Consider the following 20,649-nt stretch of genomic DNA (forward strand, 5'->3'; position numbering starts at 1 on the left):
TCTTATAGACCGCTAACAGCTTATAAAAGCTGTTGCCACTTCTAATTGTAAGATGCATTCCAATTTCAGAAATGTCAAAATGTGAAAATAATATGTCTCTCGGGACCAATGAAGTGCAACAAATCCTCAGAATAACCCAAATGAGCTTGGTACTGACTGAAGCATCCAGAATTGAAACATGAGGCATCCAAGGTTTATAAGAATAGAGTCAGGATTCAAACCCAAGACTATCTGATGTTCTAATCCAGGGGTTGGCAATTTTTTTCTGTAAAGGACCAGATAGGAAACATGTTTGGCTTTGTGGTGAGATGGTGTCTGATGCAAATACTCAACTCTGCCTTTGAATTGTGTAAGCTGCCGTGTAGACAATACATAAATGAAGTGGTATGGTTGTGTGCCAATAAAACTTTATTTGCAAAAACAGGCAGCAAGCAGGCTGGGATTTGCTGGTCCCAACGCTAAGCCTGTAACCACTGTGGGGCAGGTCTCTATCCCCAGAAAGGGCTTGGGGTCTACACCTGTCAAGAGAGGCACTGCTGGGGCTTGGACCTGATTAAGGATATTTCTCCCCTTTACTGGGTGACTTGAGGCAGATGTCAAGTTACCTTCCTGAGTTTGACCCAGAGGGTGTACCCTGCCATCACTTGAGCCCTTTGCAATGATACATTTATACCTCACAATGACCCTCTAAGGGAACATCTGTTAGTGTCTCCATTTATGGCTGAGAGAATGGAAATCTGGGGAGCTGAATAGACTTTCTCAAGGTCATACATCCAACACTCAAACCCAGATCCTTGGGCTCTGGTGCCTGACATCGGCAATTAAGGGTGATTACATGGATCAGAGGTCATTTTCTATAAGGGGCCAGGGAGTTAATATTTTCAGCTTTGGGAACCACACAGTCTTGGATCAACTGCTCAACTCTGCTGTTATAGCTCCAAAGCAGACACAGACAATACGACAATGAATGGGAGTAGTTGTGTGCTAATAAAACTTTATTTACAAAATCAAGCAGTGGACTGGATTCAGCCTGCGGGCCCTAGTTTGCCAACCCCTAACAGAAGTTGTAGCAAAACTGTCTGACTTCTTGGAACTTTGAGGGAGAGTCATCCTGTAACCAGGTGGGCAGAGCTTGGCTTCCCCAAGCCAGAGAGGACAGATGGACCTCTGTCTGTTGATCCTTCCTGGGACCACATCTCTTGATGTCCAAATATTCAACTTTGATGATGATTTAGAACTGAAATCTGCAAACTATCATCTGTGGGCCAAATCTGACCCTCGGCCTGTTTTTATATGTCCTGCAGAGTGTTGTCAAAAGAAACAAGGAAAAATGTGCACCAGTGTCAGTCCAGTGGCCAAGCCCAGCATCAGTATAGGAGGGGAGCCCTCAGGGGTGTATAAAGAGAGGCATGATTCATAGGGTGCTGTTATTGCAGAGTTTATTTAATATCTTATCCCTTATATATCAATCCCATATGTTCTAAGGAAATAATTCGAATTTGGGGTGGTGGTAAAGCTTTATGCATAAGATTTTCACCACTAGCAAAAAGTACGAGCCACTAGATGTCTGTCCATTGGAGAATGGATACATAGAGGATGATATATCCATAAAACTCGTGGATGTACAGCCCTTTAGAATGATGTTGGGGGTGACCATTGTCCAGTATAATGTAGGGGTTGAGATTACAGGCTCTGGATTTTAGATCTTCCAAGCTGTTATTCTTCATCTTCCACCAGCAGCCAAGAAACACCACCCCCCACCCCATCCAAAGTAGCTTATGACAAAAGGGAAGCTTATTAGCTCCCATAACTGAACAGTCGAAGGAGATCAGGCACAGCTGGATCCAGAATTCCTTTGGATCTGTTGCATCTCAAGGGATCCTTGCAGTGATCCCAGCAGCTCCTGATTGTCCTGTGATTTTAGTGGTTCCAATCTCCATATCCTCTCAGGGCCAAGCCTAGAGGAAGAGAGAGTCTGTGTCCCAGCATTTCCAGCCATGCTGAGGTCACGTGACACCCAATCATAAGACCATGACAGTGCTGTGTGCTGATTGGCTCAGGCATGAGGGTTTTAAAATAACAGCTTAATTGAGGTACATTCACATGCCATAAAATATAACCATTTAACACATACAATTCAATGATTTTTAATATAGTCACAGTTGTTGCAACCATCACCACAATTTCAGAATATTTTCGTCACCCAGCAAAGAAAGCCCACCTCCTTAGCCATCAACCCCCAGTCTTCCCTGCTTCCTCCTCCTCCAGCCCCTGGCAATCACTAATCTGCTTTCTGTCTCCATGGAGACAGGTCTCTGCTACTGAGGCCAACTCATCCCCATTTGCCTGGAATTTCCCAGGTTCGAGCATTGAAGTCCTGCATCCCAAGATAATCTGGGTAAACTGGGACAGTTGTTACCCTACTGGCATTGGACCCAACCCTAACTTCTTGCAGCCTGCCTCTCTCGTTCCTGGAGCCCAGGTGTTGCCAGCAGGAATCCTCACCACCAATCTCCACCATAACCTCTGCCCTGCATAGCCCTGGGACCTGCATGGACCCTGATCCTAGACAGACGAGCCCTATTTGCTCTTTAGGGGAACAGAGGGATAGAGGGAAAATTAGGAGTGAGAGGTTATAATATGTTAAAAGAAAAAAAACTTATAAGCAAAACTGGGCGATTATCTCCATTTTCCATAATTGTCTAACATCGCTTTGATAAAGTAAAAGGTAATATAAAAAAACTACTTTTATACCGTTTGTGCTGTTGGGATATGATTTTGCTAGTTTTACAAAATTCTCCAGCATTTGGTGGGAGGTCATTTTTCCCCCTTATTGGCTAGTTTAACAGCCAAAATCACCTCTAGCTGCATTGTTTTTGATTCTGCCTCTCCTTGAACCTTGCATTAGAGTCATTTTTCCCCTCACCACTTCCCTTCCCACCTTGGGGGACACTGGTACCAGGGACCACCCCCATCCTGGAAAGAGCATCGATCTTCACTTTTTGTGCACTTAAATCCTTTGCTTCAATACGTTTTTGCAGTTTTGAGCTGTTTTTTTTTTTTTTTTCTCTTGTTTGCACAAACTTCTATAATTGGCTTCGTCACTCTTCATCAGATTTGCTTCTAGTTTTGCTTTTTGTTTTGCTTTTTTGGTGTCTATGGAGAGAGCTGCCTCTAGTTTCTTCCATCATGCTCCCTTCTCCGTCCCCACCCTTCGAGGTACATGACCAGCACTGTAGGATGTATTTCCCCTTTATCCCGGATAGCAGCTACCTTTGGTTTCTATATTTGCTTATTTGTCCCTTTCCACTTGGTGACTCATTCTACTTGGAAGAACCTTTGGACTAGACTTCCCCACCCCCGCCGTCAGCCCGATCTGTTTTCTTGCTGTTATTGTCACATGATAAGCATGGGAGTTTTTATGTTTCTCTCTCTCTCCACTCCTTCCTGAAATTTTCCAGTCCAGTTCTCTGCATGCACTATTAGCCTGGAGCTGTTTTGGAAAGTTTTCAAAATTTGGCCGATGTTTGCAGGTTTCGTGGTCATATTTCCCAGTGAGCCTCATGCCTCTCCTAATAAGCTCTGGGTTTCTTTCTTTTTACATGTTTATTGCTGGGACGTGTATACTTTACTTATCGCCTCTCTTCTTGCCAGACATTTAAGTAGATCCCAACTCTTTTAATGATGGTAAAATAAATCAAAAGGCAAGGAAGGTGTTTTAAAATTTGTCCTTAAGATGTTAAGCCCATGTAACCGGTTGGTTCTTAGGTGATTTAGGTGATCAGGGTCCCTTTTTTCCTGACCTTCTGGAGTCCTGGTGAAAATACCCCATGGTGGTTTCAAGGAGAGGTTTGGAGCCAGACAGTTCTGGGTTCAAGGGCTTCCCTGCCACTTACCAGCTATGAGATCTGGGACAAATCATTTCAACTCCCCAATCAGGGGAGGGCAAACTATTTATGTAAAACCTGTTTTTGTGCAGCTCGTGAGCTAAGAATCACTTCCACATCTTCAAATGGTTGAAAAGAATCCAAAGAAGATACCATCTCTTGACATGTGTAAATTTCTATGACGTTCAGCTTTCAGCATCCACCGTGTTTTGTGGGCACACAGCCACGTTCATTTGTTTATGGATGTGATAAATTCAGGATTCAGGATCCACCTCTGGCTGCTTTTGAGCTATGATGGCTGGGTTGAGTTGGTGACAGTGACCGTCTGGCCCCCCTGAAGCCAAAAATATTTACCCTCTGGCCCTTTACAGCAAACGTTTGCCAGACCTCCACCCGAAGCCTCAGTTTTCTTGTTTCTAACATGAGGCTAAGCATGAGGTGGTTATAAGAATTAAATGACATGATCTGAGCCACATGCTTGGCTGTGGTTTAGGAAGATTGGCTGTTATCATGTATCATGTATCAATGATAACCTCTCTGTCTGTGCCTTATCCACAGAGCTCAGGTTCTGTAATTCCTTGAGTCTCAAAGTCGCCTGCCTGTTGCCGTGTTTGTACCTAACTCCATCCGTGTCATTTCTGAGTGGGATCCTTGTCTTCTAGGAGCTGCACCTCTGTGTCTCCCGCAGGCATTTTGCTCTGGAGCGGGGCTGCAGGCTGCGTAGTCTGCCACCCGGGAATTACAGTGTGCGAGTTCGGGCCACCTCCCTGGCGGGCAATGGCTCCTGGACGGAAGCCACCTATTTCTACGTCACAGACTATTGTAAGTCTGCACGGCCCCTTCGACTGGTAGGGTCTGTGCTTGGTGCTGAGCACAGCAGAACATTTCAAAGGATGGTTGGGGAAGCATGGAGGCTGTGGGTATTGGTTCTGTCTTGACTCCTGGGTCCAACGGCTGCTGCTGTGTGACCAGGGCAAGAGGCGTGCCCTCTCTGAGCCTGTACTTCCTCATCTGATCATGGATATAATACTAGGACCACCCCTGGAGGTGAAGGGACGTTTCAATGACATCATGAATGTCAAGTGGCTGGCACAGGGCATATCTGATAAACACATTAGCTCCTGTTACTGGTGTCTTCATCTTTGTTTTTAGATAGGCCATGCCCTCCAAGGGAGGATGTGGGCGCTTATCTGCTCGGCCTTGGGTGTGCTCTTGGCCTGCAGGCAGGAACTGCTGCCATTGGGCGAGCTGCATACACTGTGGACAGTAGGTTGAGGAGAGGTGGGGAGAGCTGAGCTGGTTAGGGAGTGCTTCCTGAAAGCGGTGATATCTTGGCGGAAACTGGAAGAATGTATGAGTTGGGGCAGAAGATGTTCAGCCCGACGTGGTAGAAACCCAGACACTTGGAAGGAAGGGAGATTCTAGACCAGGAGGAGCGGGAACTTGGGTGGTGTACGTGTTCTGACACCAAACGGACACATAGCACTACAATTCTGACGCTTTCCACTGGAGTTAGCACAGACTCTACAAATTAAAAAGAGCATAGTTCCCACCAAGACTGCCCTCACCTCAAATGCCAGATGCAAGTTTTGGGGGTTCTCCAGGCCACCTGCACTTCTGACTTGATTGGCTACAAATTTGGGTGTTATCACAGCCCCATCAGATTTGATCGTTTGCTAGAATGGCTCACAGAACTCAGGAAAATGCTGTATGACAAGGACAGTTTTATTACAAAGGTTGTAAGTCAGGACCACCCAGATGAAGAGCCACGTAGGGTGGAGGCTAGGAGGGTCCTGGACACGGCTCCTGTGTCTTCTCCCCATGGAATCAGGACATATCACATCACCTCCTGGTATTCTGATGTGTTCACCAGCCAGGAAGCTCCTCTGAGCTTTGGTGAACTGAGTTTTTATTGGGGTTTCACTACACAGATGTGATTGGTTGAAGCACTGACCACATGATTGAACTCCACCTCCAGCCCCTCCCCCTGTCTGGAGGCCACCCCACCCGTCTAATCACACACTTGGTTTTCTGGTGACCAGCCCCCATCCCGAACCATCTCATGTCTTAGCATAAACTCAGGTATGTTCCAAGGGGATCATCAATAACAAAGACACTCCTAAGACTCAGGGTTTTTCAAGGATTTGGAGGGACACCGTGAACAAAATTCAAAGGAAAATATCAAAGTGGGAAAAACACGTGTAACATCATTGACAAAGAGTTAATATATTTCATACAAAATGAGTATGTACGTATGTCTCCTATGAGTTAAAGATATATGTCCTCACACAAAATAAGCAAAAGATATAAATAACCTATTTAAAAAGAAATAGAAAAAATAGAAAATGTAAGGATAAAAAGGTCCAGCCTCACTCAAAACCACACCAAAAGGAAAAAAAGCAAATCAAAATGAGATAGAAATTTTAACTTATCAAATTGGCAAGGTTTTTGTTTGTTTCTGTTTTTTAATTATGTACTTAGTGTTGTCCAGGAGTGCAGACACATGGACATTCTGTTTCATGGTAGACGAGTCCTAAAATGTAGTCCTTTAATAGTATGTATCAAAAGAGCTTACCAAGGCTTTTACTATTTCAGCCAGCAGTGCTGACTCTAGACATTCATCCTAAGGAAATGACCAGAGCTGTCCAAAAAAGATAAATGTTCAAGGACATCCAGCACTGCTTACTAACAATAGCAAAAAATCTGGAGAATTAAATGTTTGACACATTAGATTACTTAAAACAATTCTTTCTTAAATAACAAGGAGGCAAGCAAGACACCAAGGGTGCAAAATTTGAAGAGGGACTCGCCCTCAGGGGCTGACTCTGCCCTGGCATGGCCAAGCGCAAGAGTTCCTCTCCAATTTTGCACTCTGGGTGCTTCCCTTCCCACACCCTAGTTCTCGTGGCCACTGGAATCTAAGGACTGTGGGATCTGGGACACAGAGAGGGGGTGGGGCAGGCAGCATGGATCTCAGATTCTACCCTGAGATGTGTTGGGTTCTGAGCAATCAGTAGCCTCCAGCTTCCCCTGCCAAAGGATGGGGAGGAGGGACATTGCCGACCACGGCGCTTCTGGTGAATTTTTCATCTGCCAGAGGTGCTGTTGGGATTAAAATAAGCTATTTCATTTGCAGGGTCCAGTGCAGAGTGAAAATGCAGGGCTCCTTCTTTAAAAATTATTAAGACTTTCCAGACAGGGACAATAGAGCATTAAACAGAGAGCAGAACCTTCTGAGTGTGCGGACCTGCCTGATGGCTTGGGTTGTGTGCCCATGAAGATGGCCTTCAATGGTGAAGGGAGAAAAGCTGGTGATGGGCAGTGGTCTGGGGTCACTGCAGGAGAGGTTCGGGGACTAGAGAAGGGGGACAAGTGTGGGTGGCCCATTGGACATGTAGATGTGTTTTCCGGTGTGACCTTTGATGTGAACACATTTTGATGTGAGACCTATATTTTCTTGTTCTATTTCAGTAGACGTGCCATCAAATATTGCAAAAATTATCATCGGCCCCCTCATCTTTGTCTTTCTCTTCAGTGTTGTGATCGGAAGTATTTATCTATTCCTGAGAAAGAGGTGAGCACGGAGGTGTTCTGGTAAATGGTTAACAACCAGCTCTCTCGGGGAAAAGTATGCCTACATATAGATAGAGTTATATCTAAATTTCCTGTAGGGACTTCCCTGGTGGCGCAGTGGATAAGACTCCACGCTCCCAATGCAGGGGGCCCCGGTTTGATCCCTGGTCAGGAAACTAGATCCCACATGCCTGCTGCAACTAAGAGTTCACATGCCACAACTAAGGAGCCTGCCTGCCTCAACTAAGACCCGGCGCAACGAAATAAATAAATAAATACATATTTTAAAAATAAATTTACTGTAAATCTTACTGATCTAAAGGATGCATAGAATGCAATTTACAGATAATTATCATAATACAATATACAATACTCGCTATCATAAATTCCCTACAGCCAGTTGATCCTCACCAAATGTTTTTGTCAATTTTTTCTCCCCTGAACCTTTGTATCTATAACCAACCTATGAGTGCAACTGATGAACGGCTGTAGTTCCAAGATGAATGTTGATTGATATTTTGTTTACATTAAAGAATGAGATAAAAATGAAATAAGGCATATATGTTCATCGACAATAGGAATGACTTTTGCAGAATCAGATAATAATTTTTAAATACTGAAAGCATATTTTCTCAGTTTTTGCGCCATTGGCAATGTCATGGCTACAGAGATGACACACATTTAAGCTTAATCTGCATTACTGACATTTTTGCCATCACTTTCTCAAGCCTGGATGTACAACAGAACATAAATCGGTCTTGGTATGTAGCATTTGTCTGTTTACACCCGCTGTGAATATTCCCACCGTGGCCAATTTCAAGCTACAGACATGATGTCACTGAACGCAGAGTTGGGAAGAGATATGCAGTCAATCACAGATATGTAGTATTTCTGCCATATGGATGCAATCATATAAATAAATAAGGTAATACAGAAGGGCTGAAGAGTGTCCAGTCCATCAAAGTAAGAGGTAGTATGATAATTGGTTTTGAATATTCGTTACCTTTGCTTTGAATATAATGTACTTAACTGTAAGCCTGTGTAATTTAATTTTAAATGGTGGTTGTATTTAACAGCTGGCTTGCAAATTTCCTGAAAATTCAACAGTTGTTTCTTATAAGCTGGAATGAGATGGTTCCAGAACAGCAGTGGATGAGCAGTTTTTAGATGTTATATTGACAACCATAAATTGTAGTTTAAGAGTGAGCAGTTCCATGGTGATGCACTTAAGTAGCCATCTCATGGGCTTCTGCTAAAAAAATAAGGTCCCAGGGCTTCCCTGGTGGCGCAGTGGTTGAGAGTCCGCCTGCTGATGCAGGGGGCACGGGTTCATGCCCCAGTCCAGGAAGATCCCACATGCCATGGAGCGGCTGGGCCCGTGAGCCGTGGCCGCTGAGCCTGCACGTCCGGAGCCTGTGCTCCGCAACGGGAGAGGCCACAACAGTGAGAGGCCCGTGTACCGCAAAAAAAAAAAAAAAAAAAAAAAAAGGGTCCCCCATCCTCACCCCAAACTGTATCCAGGATTACGTGCATGCTGCTAATAAGGGTGGCTGTTTGCACTGGGGAGGCTGTAACCTCCCGCTAATGACCCACAGAGTTCTGTGAGCATATCAAGATGGAATGTCTCCATTTTTCTCATCCAGGCAGCCGGATGGGCCACTGGGACCACTGTATGCTTCTTCAAACCCCGAGTACCTCAGTGCCAGTGATGGTGAGTATGATCCCCTCCCTTGTGGGTGACCAGAATCCAGCTGTTCAGTTTCCTTTGCCATCACTGTCAAGTGACAGTCAAGGGTTGATACCCTGGGGGGCTGAGAAGAGTCCTTTTGTTCAGTTGAGTCTGCAGACCTGCCCCTTGATGCAGAAACCCTGTTACCAGGAGCAGTCAGACCCCTGCTGTCTGGCACTTGTCTGAATGGGCTGATCTAGCTGTTCTGGGACCCATGAGTGGCTTGGCTGAGAGGCCATGAGCTTGGTGCCCCAGCTGTGGGGGTATAGAGCTTGGATCCTGTGCCAGAGAGAGTGCCGAGGGTCAGAGCCAGAAAGTGGTGACCAAACTGGCCATCCGGGCTCAGAGGTGGGAATCAGAAGCCAAGGTGAGAGACTGGGGATCAGGGATGGGGCAGACAAGAAGCAGGGACAAGATGGGGAAGGTGGGAGGCTGGGTGTGTACCAGGGGCACATCTGCTATCGCTGTCAGCTGACCGTGGGTGTGATGCTGATGCTGATATGGCAGGATCAATGGCCATATTCCCCTGGATTGTACCAAAAGGCAGTGAGTGACCCCTGAAGAAAAGGCTTGGATGTTTCTTCAGATGTGAAGGCAGCTGTTGCACTACAAGTTTCTAAAATGCTTCATGCAGCAAATTCAAAAAGTGACTTTCAAGGCATGAACACCATTGCCTGGCAGGATGCTGCCTTGGGGTACAGGGATGGTGTTTTTAAGGGTACCTGGGATTTGTTTTAAATAAGTCTGGTAAGACATGCAGACCTGCAAGTGACTATCATGAGGAAGAAGTTTAGACTCACAGAGTCCGGAGAAACAGGAGGCAGGGCCACATGGGGAAGCACCAGGGTCGGCCAGAAGGCAGAGGGAGTGAGGGAAAAACGTGGGCAAGAGGCTTTATTGTCTTTTCCATGAGAAAGGAGAGGTCAGGCAGGGTAGGACATAGGATGAGTTAGTTTGAACTGTTTCAGCAGGGTCTGGGGCATAGGGGCTGTCCTTGGTTGTCTGCAAACTGGCCCTGGGGTGATCAGGGCAGGGGGATAGTGGCCCAGAGTGTGAGAGCCTGATCACCGATGGGGTTGGGGTGTGGGCTGTGGATTGGTTGGCTTGCATATGAAAAGTGGACTTACAGGCACGTCATTTACTGTCTGTAGGAATTGGCCACCCCTGGGATGGGCAGTCCTGGCAGGCTCAGCAAGACCTCAAAGCATCAGAATAGAGAAGCTAGACAAGGAGTTTATTCCAAGTGGGAATATACACAGAGCCAGGAGCAGGAGTGGATGAATGTTAATCCAGAGCCTCCTCTGCCTGTTTGAGAATGGCATTGTTAATCATATCAGAGATGGGGAAGCTGAACCTCAGGACCACCTCTCCACCCTACTGTCCTGCTTCATTCCGGGGATGCAGCAATGGCTGAGAGCACAGGGGTACTAAGTGAAAGCTAGAAATTGGGGCTCATGGGTCTTTAAGGCCAGGAAGTTCTGGGCCAAGGGATACACACAGGGAAAGGTCCAAGCTCAGAACCCTGAGGGGTCCCCCAGTGAGCATCTGTGAGTTCATCTGGGTGCAGAACGCTTGTCTGATCCAATGTCCTTGAAAGAGCCATTGGCGACCATATCGTGTTGCTCAGACTGCTGTGATCAGACTGGGTGGCTTAGTAAACAATTTGATTTCTTCACAGTCCTGGAGGCTGGAAGTCTGAGATCAAGGGGTCAGCAGGGTTGGTTTCTCCTGAGGCCTCTCTCCTTGACTTGTGGACAGCCATCTTCTCCCTGTGTCCTCACATGGTCTTCCCTCTGTGTGTGTGTGTGTCCTGATCTCCTCTTCAAGGACACCAGTCAGACTGGATTAGGGCCACCCTAATGACTTCATTTTACCTTGATCACCTCTGTAAAGACTCCATCTCCAAATACAGTCACGTTCTGAGATACCAGGGTTAGGATGTCAACATATAAATTTGCTAAGGACACAATTCAGCCCATAACAGGTGCAGAGGAGGGCAGAAAACCTCTTGGCTTTTCTTATGAGGACTTTGTGTATTTGTCTGCAGATTATTTGCTGTGTAACAAACCCCCCCAAACTTAGTGGCTTAAAACAAATCACCATTTGGTGGGTTCGCCACCTGGGCAGTGCTTGGCTGGGCGGTTCTTCTGTTCTCACTTATGTGGCTGCATCCCATCTGCAGATCCACTGGCACTGGGTGGTCTTGGGTGAGCTCACTCACCTGTCAGATAGGGTCATCCCGTATCCCCTTGGTACTTTGCAGAAATAACAGGCTCAGATGGGAATTAGCATCCTTTGGTAACAGGGCTCTGAAATCAGACAGAAAGGATGGGGATGCAGGCTCAGCTCAGCATTTACTGGCCAGAACCCTGGACTCCTTCCCCAGTCTCTGCCTGTCCTGTTCCTGGCTCTGTGCCCACTGCCCGGCACAGGGTCTGGATCACAGGAGTGACTTAGTGAACGTTTGGGAGGGGGAGCTCAGGTGGGAGATGGCCAGGGACCCCTGAGGGATCCTCCAAGGGTGCTGTGTAGATAAGTGAGGTGTAGTGTTTCCCTGCTCTGTGTACGTGCCGGATGAGTGGGAGGTGCCTCGAGAGAAGATCACGCTCCTGCGAGAACTGGGGCAGGGCTCCTTCGGCATGGTGTACGAGGGCAACGCCAGGGACATTGTCAAGGGCGAGGCGGAGACCCGAGTGGCGGTGAAGACGGTCAACGAGTCTGCCAGCCTGCGAGAGCGGATCGAATTTCTCAACGAGGCCTCGGTCATGAAGGGCTTCACCTGCCACCACGTGGTGAGTCCCGAGTTGGCTCCAGGAGCAGAAAAAGTCTTCCTGTAATACCTATCCTTCCTCCTATTGCATAGAGCGGTGAGGATGCTGGGTGTGGACCTCCTGCCCAGCCCCGACTCTGCTGAATATCCAAAATAAAGCTGACCCTTCCCTTCTCATTTCTCAAATCCCATCCTCTCCCACCTCACTCAGAGCAATACCCTTTTCACTGTACCATTGCTTTCCAGAATCTTCTATCTCTTCCCTCTTCCTGGCTCCTTTGTAACCTTTAAACACAGTGGTCCACCCCTTCCCTGCTCCCGCAAGTCAGCACAGACTCTCCCTGCCTTTCTGCTCCCACCATGGTCCCTTAATTTCTCCTTGAGCCTGTGTCCTTTCATCCTTGCCCCACGCGTATTCAAGGAGCACCTGCTCTGTACTGAGCTCCATTCTCCTCTCTGGGATGCAGCAGATGTCTGCCCTCCTGGAGCTCTCAATCCCACGGGTGGAGACAGAATCTAAACCCAGTAGATTAATAATGTTGTCCACAAGGAGATGATGCTATGGCAACAGGGGAGAGGAAGGCAGAGTTGGGGAACTGGGAATGCAGCAGTGGCGAAGGTACATTTGAGCAAAGACTTCAGAGTCTAGGGACTGAGCCGTGTGGACAGCTCAGCTGAGGGGACAGTCAGCTCAGCTGAGGGGACAGTCAGCTCAGGCGAGGGAACAGATGGTCAGGCAGTGGGAACAGCTATGCAAAGGCCTGGAAGTGGGCCTTTGTGTTCAGAGATATGAGGGTTTGCCTTGACATTTGCCTTGCTATATGGAGGCAGGTCTGTCTGCTTCCCCCCTCCCACCAGACTGTGAGTTCTGAATTCTCCCACTCCCCAACCCAACAAGACATTGACCTTGGTGTTTCATCCAGGCAGACCAGGGCTTTCCACAGTCCACTCAGGAGCAGGGTGCTGTGTGTGATGTAGGTACCAGACAGGGAGACCCAGGTGAGTGGACATCTTCCCACAGACACTCATCCAAGAACTGCCCCCCCCGCCCCCTCCCATGCTTTTTCCACAGGTCCGCCTCCTGGGGGTGGTATCCAAAGGCCAGCCGACGCTGGTGGTGATGGAGTTGATGGCTCATGGGGACTTGAAGAGCTACCTCCGTTCCCTGCGGCCTGAGGCCGAGGTGAGCTGCCTCCAGGTACCCGGTGGGATGCCCGCTCCCGGCCTCGGGCACTGGTGTTGCTGAACACGACCCCATGTTTCGACTTTAGAATAACCCCGGCCGCCCTCCCCCTACCCTGCAAGAGATGATTCAGATGGCTGCAGAGATTGCCGACGGGATGGCATACCTGAACGCCAAGAAGTTTGTACACCGGGACCTCGCAGCTCGAAACTGCATGGTTGCCCACGATTTTACCGTCAAAATTGGAGGTGCGTCTGGCTTTCTGCTTTGAAATGTATGGGCCAGGCCTTCTGATCTCAGGAGGAGTTGTCTGATAGCAAGTGCTTCAGTCTTTTCTAATATTGGAAAGGGGCAGGGTTTGGACGGGGACCTAGTCCTCATGCTGTAATTTAATTGCATTTGTTCATTAATTCACTCGTTCACTTCTTTAAGCAGTGTTTGTGCCAGCCGCTGCAGGAGGTGTTACAGGGGCAAGGTTGAAGGAGTCGCCGTGATTTTTCTGCTCTTGTGCAGCTTGCAGTTATTATTTGCAGCTTGCAATTTTTATCTGCACCATCCAGCACAGCAGCCACTGACCACTGTGTTTAATGTAAATTCAGTAAAATAAAATAAAATTTAGTAAAATAAAATAAAATAAATTAAATTCAGTAAACTGATTTAAACTAATTTAAATTCAGTAAAATAAAATATATTCAGTAAAATTAAATAAATTCAGTAAAATAAAATAATTAAAATGTAGTAAACTAATTTAAATTAGTTTAAGTTCAGTAAAATAAAATGAAATTAATTCAGTAAACTAAAATGAAATTAAGTAAAAATAAATAAAATAATTTAAATTCAGTAAACTAATTTAGATTAATTTAAATTCAGTAAAATAATTTAAATTAATTTTTTACACATCTTTATTGGAGCGTAATTGCTTTATAATGGTGTGTTAGTTTCTGCTGTATAACAATGTGAATCAGCTATATGTATACATATATCCCCATATCTCCTCCCTCTTGCGTCTCCCTCCCACCCTCCCTATCCCACCCCTCTAGGTGGACACAAAGCACCGAGCTGATCTCCCTGTGCTATGCGGCTGCTTCTCACTAGCTATCTATTTTACATTTGGTAGTGTATATATGTCCATGCCATTCTCTCACTTTGTCCCAGCTTACCCTTCCCCCGCCTCCCTCCAACCCCGTGTCCTCAAGTCCATTCTTTACGTCTGCATCTTTATTCCTTTCCTGCCCCTAGGTTCTTCAGAGCAATTTTTTTTTAGATTCCATACATAGTAAAATAAAATGAAATTAATTAAAATAAATAAATAAATAAATTCAGTAAAGTAAAATAAAATAACTAAAATTCAGTGAACTAATTTACATTAATTTAAATTCAGTAAAATAAAATAAAATAAATTCAGTAAAATAAAATCAAATATTAAGTCCATCAGTCGAACTGGGAACCTTGAACAATATTGGACAGTGCGGTATAGACCACGTTCATCATCACAGAAAGTTCTACTGGGCAGAGCTGTTCTAGATGAACAGTAAAATAGTTGACATGTAAATAAGATGATGGAGACTGGGAAGAGAGCGCTGAAGGAAGTAAAGAGTTCAGTTCCGTGATGGAGAGGAAAGGCCTCTCTCTCCATAAGGAGGCGACATTTTAACCAAGACTTGCAGGGTTAGAAGTTGACCTGAGAGATGGCGTCTCAGGGGGAGCTACAGCACGTGCAGAGGCTGTGAGGTTGGAAGGATGGCTGATGTGGTGTGAATAAGGTGAACGGAGAGGGGAGCAAGGCAGTGTGAGATGTGAGGTTGAGGAGAGAAGCCGGAGCCAGGCTGGGAAGGTCCTTGTCGGTCATGGTGAGTCATCTCGATGTTATCCTATGTAGCCAGTGTGAAGCAGGAAGTGACATGATCCTATTTATGTAGCTTCTCTTGGGCAGTGGGCTGTCAGGGTCAGGATGGAGGGAGGGTCCTGCAGGTGAGAGATGGTGGCGGGCCTGGGGGCATCCAGGGCTGTGGAGAGGAACAGACTAGAGAGGGATGTGGAGGTCGAGGGGGCAGGACTCACCACTGTCTTTTCTGTGGGGTGTGAGGAAAGGGGGTGGCTAAGGGAAGACCCAGCACCAGGTTTCTGGCTGGGCAGCTGGGTGGGTGGTGGGACCAGATCCAGTGGCGAACAGTAGGTTTGTTGCAGAGCATGAAAAGTTCAGTTTGGGATGCCTGTGAGGTATGGGTTGGAAGGAAGCATTGCTGAGGGTGAGATTCCCAAGCTCCAGGTCAGAACATCACTTCTTTGCTACTTGGTGGTTCTTTTTCTTTCCCTTTAAATGGTGGCCCATCCTCTCCCTCCACATCCCCATGAGTACCCTCAGAATCCATTCTCACTGGATTTGGCTGTGACCCAGGTGAGCACACACCTGAGGCAGGTGAGCTCACACCTGGGGCAGGTGCCTTCATCTGAGGGCTCTTCCAGGGGTGGGACAGAGAAGATGGCAGACAGCTGGCCACAGGCTGAAGGCTAAGAGCATGTGAACTACTGTTTGTTGTCAGACTTTGGAATGACCAGAGACATCTACGAAACGGATTACTACCGGAAAGGGGGAAAGGGTCTGCTCCCCGTGCGGTGGATGGCACCCGAATCGCTGAAGGACGGGGTCTTTACCACTTCTTCGGACATGTGGTGAGTCATGTGTGGGTTGGTGGACAGAACACTGCACTTGGATTCCAGGTTGCTCTGCTAGTATGACCAGTGTGAGAGGGGTCACTTGAAAACTGCCTTCCTCAGGGCTTCTCCATCTAGAAAAATAAGGGATGGCATGTCTGGGGACCCTTGCACAGCTACTGTGACATTCGAATGGACACTAATTTTATAGGCATTTCTGAGCTGCAGCATGAATTGTTTAGTGAACTGGCCAACCAGGTTCTAGTAAACCAAGAAGGGGTGTGTGTGTGTGTTGTGTGTATTTTAACGGCTTCTTTGTTACTATTCCCGACTGTCATTGGCAGGTCCTTTGGTGTGGTCCTTTGGGAAATTACCAGCTTGGCAGAACAGCCTTACCAAGGCCTATCAAACGAGCAGGTGTTAAAATTTGTCATGGATGGAGGGTATCTGGATCAACCCGACAATTGTCCAGAGAGAGTGTAAGTGTAGAAATGGGGTACAGTGTGTGAGGTGCTCATTCAAAAGTCTTTGCCCTTTTGCCTGGGTACTCATGTTTGGGTATCGTATGTCTACATGTCTTTGTGTTTGCAGATTTTTTCTTTGCGTGCACATTTGTGTTTGTATTCCATTTATGATGTCTCTATGTGTGCTTGTGCTTGCCTGCTGCATCTTTGCATGCACACTCATGTTTGCATATTGTGTCTACATACATGCTTATGTTTGTGTATTATATCTTTAGATGTATGCTCTATTGCATTTCGTATTTTTGGAAGGTTGTATAGGAAATTGCACAGCAGTAACTTTGAGAAGGAAACTGGGGAGCTGGAGTGGAGGCTTAGGTTTAACTATCTATTCTTTTTACACTTAACATTTTTGTCGGGAAAATAATACAATGGTATATGTCAATTATATCTCATTAAAAGTGGAAAAAAGAAATCGCTGAGCATAAACACTAAAAAAAAAAAATTGTCAGGGGTATGTATGACATATTCCCCTCCCAATATTTGTCTTAAATTTTTGTTGTAGGAACAACTGTACAACACAAACACCAAATGCACATCATTAAACACTTACCAAATTATCCAGTGTCATAATAGTCCAATAAATGTAAAGTAAAATAAAGAAAGTACTATATTCCTAAACTAGCAATAGAAGGAAGGAAGAAAGGAAGGAACGGAAGGAGGGAGGGAGGGAGGGAGGGAGGAAAGAAGGGAGAGTTTTAATATTCAATTCTATCAATGGTATGGTTAGATAATCTTTCTTATCACCCTGTTGTCATAGCTACTTACAGCAATGTTATTTAAATCTCAAAAAAAAATGATCAAAACATCCAACAATATGAGAATTGCCAAGTAAATTGATAAAATAATATGAAACAGAAATTGACATTTCAGATGATACTTATATTTTATAACTCAGTGGATTAGCTTATGTTAAAATAAGTGTAATAAATGTGTGTAAATTACATTTCCAAATGTATCCAGATAGAAAAGACAAGAGGTTATATCTGAAGGAGAGTTGTGTGCAAGCTGTATTTTCTCCGTATTTTTGGGTGTTTTCTAACTTTCTACAATAGGCATTTACTACATATAAATTCCCTTATCAGTGTTTCTTAAGAAAAACCTTTGCCCTCCTGAAAAAAAATCCATGGAGGGAGGCCATTTTGATGCTTCATCCTCAAAAGAATAAGATAGCTGTTTAGAAAACGTAGTTTGAAGAAACCTCATATGCAAAATATATATATATATATATATATATATATATGAAGCAGAGTTACTTAGAAACTCTGAGTAAAATATTTTTAAACATCTCCTCATGAAGGGCCTTTCCTTGCCAAGCCAATTAGCAGCTAGGTGTAGTTCCAGGACCAGGGAAATTACATGTAGACCCTAGAGTGGGGACCTGCAAACTTTTTCTCTAAAGGGCCATAGTGTAAATATTTTCAGCTTTGTGGGCTGGGTGGCTCTCTGCCTTGTAGCTGGAAGCAGCTGTGGATGATGCATAATTGGATGGGTGTGGCTGCGTACCAATAAAACTTTATTTACAAAAACACTCAGGGGGCCATATCTGGTCCAGGGCTGAAGTTTGCCAACCCCTGCCCTAGAAGAAGTTACAGTGGGGAAACGAGGAGGTAAAATGGAAATCCCAAGCCCTTGGGGCCTGTCCTAGGTAAAGTCATAGTCTCCACCCGCCCACCACCCCCCACCCTCCAGGGAGCGGGGGCTGGGCCTGCAGGACAGCCACTCAGAACTAGCCCTCTAGGGTCAGTCCACCCAGCTGCCCTCATCAGGTGCAGGGATGTACATATAGAGTGAGGAACCGACAGAAAATAGACCCACAGACATAGAAAACAAACTTACAGTTACCAAAGGGGAAAGGGGGAGGAGGGATAAATTAGGAGGTTGGGATTAACACACATACACTACCATATATAAAATAGATAAACAACAAGGACCTACTGTATAGCACAGGGAACTATACTCAATATTTTGTAATAATCTATAAGGGAAAATAATCTTAAAAAGAATATATATATTCTTTTATATATAAAAGAATATATATATGTGTGTATATATACATATAACTGAATCACTTTGCTGTACACCTGAAACTAACACATCATTGTAAATCAACCATACTTCAATATTTTAAAAAATGATGGGGACTTCCCTGGCGGTCCAGTGGTTAGGACTCCACGCTTCCACTGCAGTGGGCACGGGTTTGATTCCTGGTCGGGGAACAAAGATCCCGCAAGCTGGGTGGCGCAGCCAAAAACATAAAAATAAATAAATAATACAAATTAAAAACTTAAAAGAAAAAAAACGATGAACCATGGTCTTCGGCATGTAGCAACGTCAGGAGAGGCCCTTCTGGATCTGGTTTGGGGAGGAGACAGCCCCCTTGACTCTCTTTATAAAACCATCTTTCAGCGCCCCTAGAATCGCTGTTTCTGCTTGACTGTCGCCTTTCTGGTGTCGGCCCTTGTCCCCGTGGGTGTGGGCCACAGGCGAGGGGGGGGAGGGGGCCAATTGGCGGGGGGCCCCGCGCCTCACCCTCCACGTGCCCTCTGTCCTGCAGCACCAACCTGATGCGCATGTGCTGGCAGTTCAACCCCAAGATGCGGCCGACCTTCCTGGAAATTGTCGACCTGCTCAAGGACGAGCTGCACCCCAGTTTTCCCGAAGTTTCCTTCTTCCACAGCGAGGAGAACAAAGTGCCCGAAAGCGAGGAGCTGGAGATGGAATTTGAGGACATGGAGAGTGTCCCCCTGGACCGGTCCTCACATGCGCAGAGGGAGGAGGCCGGCGGCCGGGATGGAGGGCCCGCACTGGGGCTAAAGAGAAACTATCAGGAACACATCCCCTACACCCACATGAACGGGGGCAAGAAAAATGGACGCATTCTGACTCTGCCCCGGTCTAATCCTTCCTAATGGCCCCTGCTCGGGGGAATGGTTCCTGTCTTCACTTTCCTCTGGTTTGAAGGCCTTCAGAAAACTCAGGATTTTCACACGACTCAGCCACAGTGTCAAATGGAGCTCAGAGATCATGACTATCCATTTCTGTTCCTCTTCTGACTTAAAACACATTGGTTTGATTGCCAATTTGACTAGTCATCTGAGAACTTAACTGTGAACCTAGATGGGAAAGGGGTTTCCACGGCTGCTGTCCTTTTGGACCACCGAGGTTTCAAGCCCGGATGTTACTTTTTTTTTTTTTTTTCCTAGCAGATTGAAAGAAAACACCTGTTTTTACAAAGTGGTTTTTTTTTTGTTGTTTTTTTTGTTTTTTTGTGTTTTTTTTTGCTGGTGTCTGAGCTACAGTGTAAAACATAAATCTTGTTTGTGGAACAAAAGTTAGAAAGAAAGAAAAAAAAAACAGCAAAACCCTGTCCTAGTAGAATTCCAAACTTTGCAGAGTGGGCTTCAGGAAAGTTTTTTTCATCCAGAAGGATTTTTTTTTTTCTTCACAAAATCAGTTCCTCAAATTGACCAATAGCTGCTGCTTTTGTACTTTGGATATAGTTTTGCAGTCCTGGGTTGTGGCTCACGTGTGTACTCGTGTGTGCGCGTGTGTGTGTGTGTGCAAATCATGCGTGCTGAGTGGCTGCTTTGGGGATCAGCCCATGAAGGTTCTGCTCTTCTGGAGTGTGTGAGCCCCTGATCTGCTCCCTCACTCCCTTCCTTCTTATCTATCGGGACACTGCGCCCTCAAGATTCTCCTTCAGTCCCTGTTTAGCCTCAGGAGTCTTCTGTCCCTTAACTTTGGTGAAAAATATTTTCCAGGAGCCATGGGAGTCGTTTGGAGTGATAATGGATCTTTTCAAGACTAAACAAAAGCCAGGACATAAAAAAAAAAGAAAAAAAAAAAAGAAAAAAAAAAAAGAACTGAGATGATGAAGAGTTTTGAGAATATATTTGTAACATATTTAATTTAAAAAAAAATCTCCAGCATCAGCCTCATAAGTTATTGACCATTTCCCGGGGGGCGGGTAGGGCATGGGGGTTTTGTCTGCCTGTGTGGGGAGGGGGACCCAGGCACCAATGGCCTCTTTCCTTGGTCTTCAAGGCATCCATTTTTCTGGGACTAAAGCCACGTTAGCTGCTAACCCTTCTGGACGTCGTGATCAGGCCACGCTGAGCATGTGGGTGATGGTGTTTGATGGATAGTTTGGTTTCTGGTAAGCTGAGCCCTGCCTTCGAACACACTTGTGGCCCTTGGATCTTCTGGTTCCCTGTATGTACCTCTCGAGCTTCCTCAGCTGTGTGTGCACGTCCTACAGGGATTGTGCAAACACAGTACAATCAGATTCCAAAGTGGGACAGCACAGGTGGACTTTGAGAACACTAGCC

The 20,649-nt window shown here is 45.9% G+C and overlaps 1 protein-coding gene across 4 annotated transcripts in view; it reads left to right on the top strand.

The window, feature by feature from the left end:
- INSR (insulin receptor) overlaps positions 1 to 20,160 on the top strand; it is a 131,100-nt gene extending 110,940 nt beyond the window's left edge. For 2 of the 4 annotated variants that reach the window (XM_060094283.1, XM_060094286.1), the window contains 9 exons: positions 4,550 to 4,709; positions 7,359 to 7,461; positions 9,104 to 9,171; positions 11,737 to 11,981; positions 13,032 to 13,142; positions 13,231 to 13,390; positions 15,686 to 15,815; positions 16,142 to 16,276; positions 18,876 to 20,160. In XM_060094283.1, coding sequence (XP_059950266.1) covers positions 4,550 to 4,709; positions 7,359 to 7,461; positions 9,104 to 9,171; positions 11,737 to 11,981; positions 13,032 to 13,142; positions 13,231 to 13,390; positions 15,686 to 15,815; positions 16,142 to 16,276; positions 18,876 to 19,230 — 1,467 coding nt within the window. In that variant the 3' untranslated portion in view covers positions 19,231 to 20,160. The remainder of the gene's footprint in view (positions 1 to 4,549; positions 4,710 to 7,358; positions 7,462 to 9,103; positions 9,172 to 11,736; positions 11,982 to 13,031; positions 13,143 to 13,230; positions 13,391 to 15,685; positions 15,816 to 16,141; positions 16,277 to 18,875) is intronic. The other 2 variants (XM_060094285.1, XM_060094287.1) reach the window with 1 other exon arrangement.
- The last annotated feature ends 489 nt before the right edge of the window (positions 20,161 to 20,649 follow it).

Source organism: Mesoplodon densirostris, chromosome 3 (genome assembly GCF_025265405.1).
Source record: "Mesoplodon densirostris isolate mMesDen1 chromosome 3, mMesDen1 primary haplotype, whole genome shotgun sequence".
Classification (NCBI taxonomy): Eukaryota; Metazoa; Chordata; class Mammalia; order Artiodactyla; family Ziphiidae; genus Mesoplodon; species Mesoplodon densirostris.